The sequence below is a fragment of the Lynx rufus genome, unplaced genomic scaffold, assembly GCF_022079265.1.
Source record: "Lynx rufus isolate CCGP_SWC_20201006 ecotype Redwood Valley unplaced genomic scaffold, mLynRuf1.p SCAF_4, whole genome shotgun sequence".
Lineage (NCBI taxonomy): Eukaryota > Metazoa > Chordata > Mammalia > Carnivora > Felidae > Lynx > Lynx rufus.
The window spans coordinates 16496105-16509386 of NW_025814856.1; the positions used below are offsets into that span (position 1 = coordinate 16496105).

Here is a 13282-nt window from a genome sequence, read left to right on the forward strand (position 1 = left end):
TCAAGACCCGACACTTAACCAACTGAGCCACATAGGCGCCCCTGAAGAAAAAATTTTAATAAGTTATCAAAATTACCCCATTACAAGTATAAGCATTATTCACTGATAAGGTTGGTAACATCTGGGTTTTGAGTAGAAATAGGAGAAAAGAACTAATGTTGCACATTAAATTTAGTTTTTTTCACATTTCAGGTCTTAATATTTACATACAAGTTCTGATTTTCTTTATATGATTGTTAAAACCAAATGACTACATCTTCTACTTTGCTCTAGCTCACAATTCTTATTTGTGAGAGAAGAAATCAACAGATTTCTCTGAAAGAAGTGGCCTGGTCCTTTGTACCATCATACTTTTTGAATTTTGCTGAGTGGATCCTACTGAATGTGTTAACATGTCATTTCTCGATCTTCTGCATTTCTTTGATCTAGGGGTTAGAGCCTCTTTTAAAAAAAATATTTGTTTATTTAGGGAGTGGATGAGCAAGCGGGGGAGAGGAGCAGACAGGGGGAGGGGGGAGAGAGAATCTCAAGCAGGCTCCATACTCAGCGCAGAGCCCGATGCAGGGCTCGATCCCATAACCCTGGGATCATGACCTGAGCCGAAATCAAGAGTTGGATGCTCAATCAACTTAGCCACCCAGGTGCCTTGAGCCTCCTTTTTGACTTAACTTCCATGACTATTCTTATTGTTACTGGTACAAGATTCATTTGCACCTGAGAGACGACAAGAAGGTAGTATGTTTCACAGAACAGCATATGTCCTGCCACCAAGACTCTAAATTTTGCTACTTTATGGATTTGGTGACATACATGCATCGAATCAATCCAGTAGAAGTCACAAAGGCTTAGGAGCCAATTCTTCAGGAAATTACAAAGCCTTCGCAGAGGCTTGAAGTGGCTGAATAAATGTTACCAAACACTGGACAAAAGTGATAAAGGGATCCAAATACTACTCATGTCTGCTTTAAAAAAAAAAAAGAAAAGAATCTTAGAATGTAAAAGCAAGAGTGAGCTGTTGAAATGCATTACTGGACTGGGGGATATCCTGTGTTTTATTAAGCATTGACATCATTCTAGCCACCATGCTGTATTTTCATGGTACTTCTTTTATTTCTAATAACCTACCAAAAAAGAATTCTTTACGTATAGAAAGAAACTGAACTCTATATAGAAAGAAAAAAACTAAAGCTTAGAAAAGTTAATTATCTTGCCAACAGTCACAGTTAAGTGAACTGGGAACGAAACTCAGTTCTGAAGCATACCTTGAAACAAAACCAGCCGCTAAGAAAGCTGACACATGGAGACATGGAGGAGTTAATGTTTCCCTCTATCTTCTGTTCTTTATTTTTTGGTTCTTAAAAATTAGAAACTTAAATCACAGACATACTAAGAAAACAAACAAACAAAAAAAGAAGGTTTTTTTTTTTTGAGCTAGCTGTTGGGTTTTTAATTGCACAATGTTTGAAAACATTATCTTCGAAATGGAGAATTTTATCAGATTACATTTATGCATTGGCTGGGATCACCAGACTCAAAGTCTGCAGAATCCGGGTTTTGGTCTTTGTTCTACAACTAGTCGTATAACCTGAGGCTTCTCATCAACTTCTCTGGGTTTGTTTCTACATCTATGAGATGAAAGAGTTTAAGAAACTCAAAAATCATCTGTGATATTAACATATGAAACATCTTTCCTGTTAGAACTTAAAGTGTGTACTAAGGTCAGTAATCCAGTTATAAACATAACTTGTGTAAAAATGAAATATGCAAAAGTAGAACAGATTTATGTGTTGTGTGTAAGAAAGTTTCATTCCAAGAAATTATATAAAATTGTATTTAATTCCTAATTAGATCTCATTTAATACTAACTTCTTAAGGTTATATTTCTAGCATTTTATACATATTCTTTTTGTTTTTCCTTCACAACTAAATATATATCCTGATGGCTCAAGAAAAATGTGAAGTTCAAGGTTAGTGGGCTGAGTTCCTAAGAGGCAGGAACCATCCATATTTCTTTGGCACCAAATAAACCTACCACTGTGTAGACCCTCAAATACCGGTTAAATGAATAATGAAAATATGGCATTTCCATCTTACAGAATGCTTTTTAAAAAAAAAAATTTTTTTTTAACTTTTATTCACTTTTGAGAGACAGAGACAGAGCATGAGTGGGGGAGGGGCAGAGAGAGAGAGGGAGACACAGCATCCAAAGCAGGCTCCACGCTCTGAGCTGTCAGCACAGAGCCCGATGTAGGGCTCGAACCCAGGAACCGCAAGAGCATGACCTAAGCTGAAGTCAGGCGCTTAACTGAGCCACCCAGGCTCCCCCAGAATGCGTTTTTAATTCTTAACTTGATTCTTATAATAACGTTGTTAAAAAGGTAGATCAGAAAGGAGTTCTGATTCAAACAAAATGATATAGGTTCTGAAAATTTATTTTAGTTGCCTAAGTTAAGAAACTAGTAAATGGTAGAGCCGGAACTAAAAGTTTAAATTCTAAATTCAAAGCTTTTTATAGTTATCCACAAATGCCTGTTTAGAACAATTAATACTTAGTGGATACTTTCCCGGGGAATTCTTAGAAGGGACGTGCAGTAGATTAAAGATGGCCATAAACTCACTGGCTTTCTTTTCATGGAGAGGAGGGTCTATAATCCCTCCTCTCGAATCAACGCAGGTTCTCTAATTGCCTTGCCCAAGAGAAAACAGTGGTGCCATTTTCCAGTTCCCAGCTTGGGAACTTCATGTCCTGTCTTTTGGAACGTTCCTTCTGGGAGTCCCTAGCTGCCATATACTACATGTGATCAACGTGGAAGAGACCACAGAGACCTCAAGACTGCATGAAGAGGAAAAAGAAACCAGCCACTTCTACCAAGGATTAGGACTTGAAGGAATCTGTCTCAGATTCTCCATGAACCTACCTGTGAGGTGAGTACTGCTAAATGATTCAACTGATACCACATGGAGCAGAATTGCACAGGTATTTAGTGCTCAAATTTTGCACAATCATGAGCTATAATAAAAAATGGTTGTTTTTTAAAAACACTAAATTCTTTTCCCACTATGGGAAAAGAATCTGGTATCTGGAAATGGGGTGCTGTTGTATCAAAAACTTTCAGTGTGGCTTCAGATCATGCAGTGGGCACAGGCTGAAAGGATCTCAAGAAAACCACTGGCAAGAGCTTTTAGAACAGAGAGGAAAATGTTCCTGGAGGTTGGAGAGAAGCAGATCTTCTCTCCAAAGAGAAGTTTGGAAACACTGTCACTTCTGGTGATGTGGAAAATAGGAGTCATTAATGAACTTGTGAATCTGGCTGGAGTGATTTCTAGACAAAACATAAACTTTCTTTAGGCATTTTATTACAAGCAGCCAGAAGAGAAAGGAACCAAAGAGGGAACTATTCCATCTTCAGGCCATCATTATTGGAGTTAGAAATCTCCTAGACAATTAAGAGCAAATACAACAAAGTTGAAAATGAAACTTTCTCATCTCTAGTTGCTCCCAGCAAGGATTTGAAACTAAAAAATGGCTTCAGGACAAAGATAAAATCCAGAACATTACCAGTTAGTCGTGACCTGAGAGTAAACAGCTCAAGGTGTGGCTGTAAGACATTCTGATCAAAAAGTATCGTAGAATTTCTAAGAATCTTAGAATTTCTAAGAATAAGGGTATTCTTGCCTCTTATACTCTCTTTACTAGACAGGAGGGCCTCTAAGTATCTTCAAGAGCATGTCTCCTATATTCTATATTACTACAAGTTAATGTTTTCCAACAAGTTTGAAGGTTTTCATCAGCCACAATTCCCACCAACCCCCCCACCCCCCCGCCTCCTTCACTCTTTCCTTTCCTTCTGGGACTCATATTACAGGCTAAGAAAGGCCCCTCACAGCAGCAAAATTGGGCTGATTTTTTAATGGCAAAGGAAAAGGATTCAGAATGCAGTATCCAAAGACCACAGGGCCAAGCCAAAAGCTGTAGAGAATAAGTCACAGAGGGCAAGACTGGGGCCCTGGGAAGACAGAAAGGGGAAACATATGCCTGACTAGATTTCAAAGTTGCTCTGAACTATGTGTGCTCTCTCAGGGCCTTCCATCTTCACACTTACTGAATGTGAGTGCAGTTTCTCTCCAAGTTTCCAACCACTTTTATGTCAGTCCTCAAATTCTTCTGAGATGACCAACATGCAAGGAGCTGCACCTGAAAGACCACTCCTAAAGAGAGCTTCCTCTGTACCCGAACTTGATTTAGAGAAGATCTCAAAAGCCCAGCCTTAGCCTGATTATCATAACAACATGAAACCATGGAATGCTTACTTTTCAGTTGGGAGATATGTAGGTAATTGGTGACCAGAGGGTAGACTGGGGGGTTTATGGTGGCATGCCTTCTGTGTAGAGGCATGGTCAATGATCCCTCACCTTGAATTTGGATAGAACTTTTTTACTGTTTATTTTTGAGAGAGAGAGAGTGCGCACGTGCGCCAGTGGGGAAGAGGCAGAGAGACAGAGACAGACAGACAGACAGACAGACACACACACACACACACACACACACACACACACACACACACACCACACACACACACACACACACACACAGATTCCCTTCTGGTGGCTTGGGACACTTTTCTCTTAAAATTATAAGCTTCCAAGTAAAAAGTCCAACTATTTTGATACCAACCTAATGTGAGGAAGCCCAAGATAACGAACTCTGTAGATGAGCTGTGTGGAGACAGTGATGCCAGCCAGTCCCAGGTCATACAGCCACCCTGCTTACCCATCAGGCACAGCAGGCAGGTTGCCTCAGGTCCTCCCTTCACAGCCCAGCTGTGAGCAACCTTAGCCAATGTCACATGGAACAGGGCTTGTCCAGCTGAGTCTGCCTGAGTTCCTCAGTCATAAAAATGATAAGATGCAATAAAGTGATGATGGTCTTAAGCTAGGTTTTGTAATGGTTACATAGCCCTGGGTAACTGGGGCAGGAGCACTAGTAACGCTCAAGCTAAGGATTCCTGAAGGTCTGGCAGCAGTGATGACCAGGGCTTCCCCAAGAAGGGCTGTCGGGAGCTCACATCCCTTCACATACTGGCTTTATGGAACTTAAGAATGATGAGGGGCGCCTGGGTGGCTTAGTCAGTTGAGCGTCCGGCTTCGGCTCAGGTCATGATCTCACAGTTTGTGATTTCGAGCCCCATGTCGGGCTCTGTGCTGACAGCTCAGAGCCTGGAGCCTGCTTCGGATTCTGTGTCTCCCTCTCTCTCTGCTCCTCTCTCACTCGTGCTCTGTCTCTTTATCTCTCAAAAATAAGTAAACATTAAAAAAAAGTTGTTTTTTTTTTTTTTTTAAAGAATGATGAGGTGTGGGAGTGTGGCCCAGATGTGTGCTATGTGGAGAAATGACCTAAAAGAGATGAATGATACCACAAAGGTAACTTGGTTGTAACAGAGTTGAGGTGAACTTTACATAACAAAGCCTGAAGTCCAGCTGGTGGAACAGGAGCAGTTTTCTGTTTAGTCATAGAAAGATCAAAGTGAATAGGTCTAACTATAGGCAAAATGATCCAACAGGTCAATTTTTCTTTTGGTTTTATCTCTAGAATATCATCAAGTAAAAGGACATCGTTTCACTGATCAATGCATATAGTGTCAATCAATTTCAGCAAACACTTATCTGGTAAAGCCTTATGACTACAATGTACAATGAAAAACTTTCCTATCTCAAAAAAGAATTTCAGAATTTCAGGCAAAGGGGAGCAAGTAAGAGGTATCTCTGAGAGGTGAGAAAGAATCTTCCTGTTACCCCAGAACTAATATCTAGTTACCATGAAGACAAACCTACTTTAGCCATTTCAAGATATATAGGAATGGGGTGGTGACAGAATAAATCTAAAGAAAATGTCTGTAAGTCTTACGAAAATGTGATCTCAGGCACCTGGGTGGCTCAGTCTGTTGAGCATCTGACTTTGGCTCAGGTCATGATCTCATAGTTGGTGAGTTCAACACCCACATTAGGCTCACTGCTGTCAACCTGTCAGTGCAGAGCCAGAGCCGGCTTCAAATCCTCTGTCCCCTTCTCTCTGCCCCTCCCCCACTTGCACTCTCTCAAAAATAAACAAACAGTAAAAAAAAAGAAAGAAAATGTGACCTATGCTATCTTGGAGGAATTGAGTCCTGCTGATGCTGAATAAGGAGAACATTCTAGTTTTTAAGGTTTCTAATTTATTCTAGCAATAGTTCTGAACTTTTCCTTCCAGCTAAAACTAAGCACCCAGATGGAAGGGATGTAGAGCACCCAGCCAATGGTGTTCCTTCCCACACCCACACACCACTCTTCAGGTAGGTCAATTCACAGCTTGTCGGTAGATGCAATGAAGAAATGGATATGCTACCAAAGAGTTCCTCATATGGCAAGGCTGGGGAAAAGCCAGAATGCATGCCCACCGTCCCTATGTGTTTTGGAGCTAGATTCAGAACCTCTAATTACTACTCCATGTCAGTGTGACAAACAATTAAAATGTATCAAGGAAAAGTCTTAATAACAAAGCTGTTTATAGATACAGAAAAACAAAAAGAGAATAAGAGAAAACTTGGATTGGCTAGATCAGCTGTACTAATTACAGTAATTTAAGTGAATTCCTTACCCTTAATTCCCATGTAGCACAAAGATGATTATGTGTGCTGTGAAATGCATCAGACCCAGCTGTTAAGTGGCACTGAACAGTTCATGCATGCCAAGTCATGTGTCACACGCATGTGTATCACTCACAGATCTGTGGAAAACACAGCTGTCATGAGAATAAAGATCTCCTTTCCCAGTTATTAGAAACAAGACTGAGTGAGGATGATGGAGTGAAAATTCGGTGACCTGGAAGGAAAATGTTCTTTGGACTCTTCTAAACCTTGCACAGAATATCTAAGGAGCAGGGCAATTGCTCCATAAAAGCAGTTTCTCTGCAGTAAAGGAGTCAAACAGCTGTGGCAAGGTGGTCAGAAGTACACAGCACACAAACTTTTGTGCCCAAAGTTGCACATGTTAACAGCTATGAGGCCATCATGTTTTTCATCAGCTATGAAAACGATTTATGGTCATCTACCATTTTAGTTCCTTCTCCAGCAACTTACAGTGAAGCTGACACAGTGGCAGAAGGAGGAGAAATAATGGAAGAGAGAGAAAGAGAGAGAGAGAGAGAGAGAGAGAAATATCTCTATGAGAGGGAAGAGGGTCCAAAAAAGCCCAACTGGAGATCACACAGTGGGTTCTATCTGGGAGAACCACAAAGAACAGCTCTGGATGGACAGGCAAGAAAGGACGCTTGAGAACTGAGACGGGTCCTGATCATGAAAATCTTTGTGAATTCTACACTAGAGAGTTTGAAATTTTAGCCTGAGAGAGATAGAGAGCTTATTTAAGAAAGTATCATGTTCCTATTTGTATTTTTAAAGATTCTTCAGAAAAGCAGTAAGTAGTCCATTGTATTAGAAGACAGGTTAGCAACCATTCTTGGGGGGCGGGCGGGGGCAGGGGGAGGACGGTAACCAAAAGGGAGTACGAGGGAGCTTCTGAAAGGCTAGGAATATTATGCTGCTTGAAGTGGGTGCTGTGTGTGAGCCCACAGGTGGGCTCCACCTGTGAATAATTCACTAGCTGTAGACATATAGATCTACTGATACAAATGTAAATTATCAATAGAAAATTTCAAAAATAAAAAAGATTACTTTGCTAAAGACAGAGAATGGGCTGGAGGAGATAGGCAGAGGATGAGGGATGCCGGCCTAAGGGAAAAGTGAAGGGCTTGGGCATTACCAGAGGCACTAATGCACCAGGAAGGATTTGGTGGCTGAATACCTATGGAAAGTGAAAGAATGAGGAGAGACCAAGATGACCTGAGGCTGCAACTCTGAAGACTGGTGGATGGCTGTGTTGTCTCCTGATAAATGTCACAAAGGACAGAGGCCCTCCTGGCCTCCAGCTCACTTATGAAATAATCCCAAGACCATCCTTAAGGTCTCTAAGATCCCTGGTAGCAGTCTGAACGAGAACTTAGCTCTGAGGCAATGAGGTGCCAAAGGGTCCAGCCTGACAGGAGAAACAGAGAATCAAAAAACTGCTTCCAGTGAAGCAGCAAAACCAAATGAACAGGAAACAGCTGTCAAATTGGCATCCAGAGAAGTACTCACTCATCCCAAGAGACAGAGAACGGTAGAGGAGAGAGAATACCTAATACTGCAACTAAACCACCATGAAGATCGGGAGGCATCTGTGGAAGAGACTGGGAAGTAGGAACACACAGGATCTCCAGCTCTTGTAAGAGTCAGCTTCAGCTGGGGCTACTGTCTGGACTGACTGTGCCCTGTAAACACCCTCCTCCTCACTGTCCACACCTAGGCCTGATGTGTGGGAACTCAAAACAATGGTCTTGTGGTTTAAACTGGGTCACCTGTGGGTCTGTTATTAAATCATGCACCACAGATTAAGCACTTGGAGAAGTCGTCTGCAGCAGCTGAACAGTCTATAGGTACTAAAGGCCATGAAAGAATATCTTTACCAATGGATTAAGAACAGCTCAAGATAAAAAGATTAGGTATGTTCCAGTAAACGCTCCTCAAAACGTGGGAACCTATAATGGAAGGAAGCTACTTCAGAGGGTAGGATGGAGAAGGGGTGAAAAGGTTTTTCAAAACTTCACATATTCATGCCTGGAATGTTTTAAAATGCGAAAGCAACACAAAGTGGGAAAAATAACATTCTCCTTTTTTTCTTAAATATGCTGTGAAGCCAATACTAGGTTATAAATAGAGAAAACCGCCCCCAGAAAAGCTGGCAAATTCAAGAAGAAAAAGTTATTTTAGATCCCCCTCTTTCCTTTCAGTCTGTAAGAGCAGGGTGAAGTATTTATACAAGGAAACAGATTTTTGTCTTAAAAATCACAAATATTTCAATCGAACAGAAACTGGAACAGTAGTCTAAGACAAGTTCTGCAGGCAAATGTGAGGGACTTTAAGTTCGGCTACATCTCTGCGGTCTCCACGAGCTGAGTAGAGCGGTATAAGCAAGGCCTGGAAGGCAGCCCCCCTCCAGGACCAGATCTGTGACTCGCCCCCACCCCTCCTGCCTGCACAATTCTTAACCTAGAAATGCCGGTCAAGCAGTCATCTCGTGTTGGGTGCAAGGCTCATTATACTAAACGTTCTCAATAACTGACAACAATGCAACCATTCACGGCTGGCAAGAGCCTGGAAAGGGCTGTCAGTGGCAAACCTTGGCTTTGGTTGCAGCTGAAGCAAGAGCAGCTGCTGCGGCCGTGGCCACATTTCCTTCGGAAATTTCATGTTCTACTTTCTTCTTCCCGAGATCACTTTCTCTTTCTTTACAAGCATCAGTGAGTTCCTTGTTCTCTTCAGTTTCCTTTTCTTCTGAAAAAAAATCAGAAAGCCTTATTACCAGTGTGCCCCATCTCAATAAGCCAGCTTACTTCTCACCTCCGCCACATGACAAACTAGGACTGAGGTTACAAAGAGATCTCAGTGCCTTCTTCTTTGTAAGACTTTTGCAGAGCCATTCCATGCATGTAAGGGAGCCTCCATCTGAGATGGATTTTCTAAATAGTATGCTTTGTCTTTCCTTCATTTCTCTAAGCTCTCTGTGTAGTTCCCTAGGATATAAAGGGAACTAAGCCCTGCCGTAAGACCAAAAAGATCAGTCAATGAAAGGCTCTGAGAAACCCTAGTGTCTGGAGGAAATGAGAACAAAGCACTTCCGCAAGCCTTCTGAGACAGGCACGATGGATCCGCCAGCCACTGACCGTGACTTCTGTCACAATGAGCAACTTGTTTGTCTACATATTACTGAAAACAAGGTAGCCATTGGTATTAGCACTGGTGCCTAGGAGCCAAATAAAACTCAAACTCGAACACTTGTTTATTGTTACATTAAGAAACAAACCCAGGGCTCAGTCAGTTAAGCGTCCGTCTTGGTTGTGGCTCAGGTCATGATCTCACGGTTGTGGAATCAAGCCCCATGATGGGCTCTGCGCTGACAGTGTGGAGCATGCTTGGGATTCTCTCTCTCTCTCTCCCTCTCTGCCCCTCCCCTGCTTACACTCTCTTTCCCTCTCTCAAAATAAATAAATAAACTTAAAAAAAAAAAAAAGAAACCTAATGAGTGAGGAAAATTTCTATACAATTAAACTGCTCACAGTTCTCCAGGGCTTGTCAGTTTTACATAATAAAGTCTAAAGAGTTTCCTCAAATTACCTGATTTGGTATCCTCACTAACTTCACTGTCCTGCTCCTTCTCACTATGTTTTTCATTTTCTCCATCTTGTGCTTTATCACCTTCATCTGTTTCGTTTTCCCCTTTGTTTTCTGCCTGAACGAGGAGGTATAAAAGAAGAGAACAGAGATTGAGCAAAAAAACCCAGTCCTTCAACTAGTGATATTATCTAAGAGTAATAAAAGATTCCATTATTTTGGGCAGGGAGTGCACTGGGGCCTTGGAGGCCCAAGGGCCTTGGAGAGAAGAGCTAGAAATCAATACATTCAAAGAAACACCTTTCACTACCTCCACACCTGAGTGCTCACATGTTAATACGCCTCCACAACACACAGTCCCTGCACTCTTTGTGCCCTGTGCTATAAAGCCAGGGTCACAATGTCCAAAGGAATGGCATGGAAATTCATTTATGTTATTTACTGGTTAAATAGAGAAATACTTAATAAACAAATGAATTACTGATTACCTGTCCAAAAGAATCAAGAGCATTTAAAATGTACATTATCAACCGAGAAGATGGAATACTGCCAAAATTAAAAGCTGACAAAGCCTTTAATACAGTCATTTGCTAATGGTTTTTAGTAAGAGCCACAATAGGGCATCAGTGATTATGCTCTGGGGACTGTAAACTTCAATTCTTCTGGTTAGAATTTGGTTTCATTTACTGACTCTGAAATCCTTGTGACTTTGGACAAATCATGTAACATTGTCTATAAAATGAAGAGATCATCATTGACTTGATGAGACTGTTTAGGAACTAGATGAATTCACAAATGGGAAGTACAAAGCACAGTATGTTGAACAATGTAAGAATTATAATTAATTTTACTCTTATCCTCATCCTGTCCTTATCTATATACAATTTTAAAACAACACACGTAATCAACACCTTAAATCGCATATTGTATATGTTCACTCAAATATTGAGTGAATGCTCATCAAGGCTTCTAATCTTATCTTTTTTAACTGAAGTATAGTTGACATAAAATGTTATATCAGGTTCAGATTTACAACACAGTTGACAATTCTACACATTACACAATGCTAACTACGATAAATCTACTTCCTGTCCATATATTATTACAGTACTGACTATATTCCCTATGCTGTACTTTTCAGCCCCGTGACTTACTTATAACTGAAACTTGTACCTTAATCCTCCTTTACTTATTTTGCCCATCCCACTAACCCCCCTTTCCCCTCTGTCAATCACCACCTTGTTTTCTGTATTTATGGGTCTATTTCTGATTTTTTGGTTTTGTTTTGTTTTTCAGATCCCATATAGAAGGTGTTTTTTTTAATTTTGTTTTTTAAAATTTACATCCAAATTAGTTAGCATATAGTGCAACAATGATTTCAGGAGTAGATTCCTTAGTGCCCCTTACCCATTTAGCTCATCCCCCCTCCCACAATCCCTCCAGTAACCCTCAGTTTGTTCTCCATATTTATGAGCCTCTTCTGTTTTGTCCCCCTCCCTGTTTTTATACTATTTTTGTTTCCCTTCCCTTATGTTCATCTGTTTTGTCTCTTAAAGTCCTCATGTGAGTGAAATCATATGATTTTTGTCTTTCTCTGACTGATTTCACTTAGCATAATATCCTCCAGTTCCATCCACGTAGTTGCAAATGGCAAGATTTCATTCTTTTTGATTGCTGAGTAATACTCCATTGTATATATATACACCACATTTTCTTTATCCATTCATTTATCGATGGACATTTGGGCTCTTTCCATACTTTGGCTATTGGTGATAGTGCTGCTATAAACATGGGGGTGCATGTGTCCCTTCAAAACAGCACATCTGTATCCCGTGGATAAATGCCTAGTAGTGCAATTGTTGGGTCGTAGGGTAGTTCTATTTTTAACTTTTTGAGGAACCTCCATACTGTTTTCCAGAGTGGCTGCACCAGTTTGCATTCCCACCAGCAAGGCAAGAGATCCTCTCTCTCCACATCCTCGCCAACATCTGTTGTTGCCTGAGTTGTTAATGTTAGCCATTCTGACAAGTGTGAGGTGGTATCTCATTGTGGTTTTGATATGTATTTCCCTGATGATGAGTGATGTGGAGCATTTTTTCATGTGTCAGTTGGCCATCTGGATGTCTTCTTTGGAGAAGTGTCTATTCATGTCTTTTGCCCATTTCTTCACTAGATTATTTGTTTTTTGGGTGTTGAGTTTGATAAGTTCTTTATAGATTTTGGATACTAACCCTTTATCTGATATGTCATTTGCAAATATCTTTTCCCATTCCATCAGGTGCCTTTTAGTTCTGCTGATTGTTTCCTTTGCTGTGCAGAAGCTTTTTATTTTGATGAGGTCCCAGGAGTTCATTTTGTTTCCCTTGCCTCTGGAGACGTGTTGAGTAAAAAGTTGCTGAGGCCAAGATCAAAGAGGTTTTTGCCTGCTTTCTCCTTGAGGATTTTGATGGCTTCCTGTCTTACATTTAGGTCTTTCATCCATTTTGAGTTTATTTTTACTTTTGTGTATGCTGTAAGAAAGTGGTCCAGGTTCATTCTTCTGCATGTTGCTGTCCAGTTTTCCCAGCACCACTTGCTGACAAGACTGTCTTTATTCCATTGGATATTCTTTCCTGCTTTGTCAAAGATTAGTTTGCCATACGTTTGTGGGTTCACTTCTAGGTTCTCTATTCTGTTCCATTGATCTGAGTGTCTGTTCTCGTGCCAGTAGCCCATATAGAAGTTAAATGTTAACGGTAGTTGTCTTTCTGACTTATTTCCTTATTCTAATACCCTCTAGGGTCTATCCATGTTGTCATGAATGGCAAGATTTCATTCATTTTTAAGGCTGAGTAATAATATTCCTGTGTGTGTGTGTGCGTGTGTGTGTGTGCGCGTGCGCATGTGTTTGATACATACTTCTTCTTTATCCATTCATTTATCTGTGGACATTTATGTTGCTTCCATATCTTGGCTACTATAAATAACGTTGCAGTGAACATAAGGATGCACAGATCTTTTTGAATTAGCATTTTCGTTTTCTTTGGATAAATACCCAG

At 40.7% G+C, this 13282-nt stretch overlaps 1 protein-coding gene across 5 annotated transcripts in view; it reads right to left on the reverse strand.

The window, feature by feature from the left end:
• SMARCC1 (SWI/SNF related, matrix associated, actin dependent regulator of chromatin subfamily c member 1) overlaps window positions 1-13282 on the reverse strand; it is a 173726-nt gene that overhangs the window by 36137 nt on the left and 124307 nt on the right. For 3 of the 5 annotated variants that reach the window (XM_047094680.1, XM_047094678.1, XM_047094679.1), the window contains exons 23-24: window positions 10248-10362; window positions 9253-9407 (exon numbers count right to left, since the gene is read on the reverse strand). In XM_047094680.1, coding sequence (XP_046950636.1) covers window positions 9253-9407; window positions 10248-10362 — 270 coding nt within the window. The remainder of the gene's footprint in view (window positions 1-9252; window positions 9408-10247; window positions 10363-13282) is intronic. The other 2 variants (XM_047094681.1, XM_047094682.1) reach the window with 2 other exon arrangements.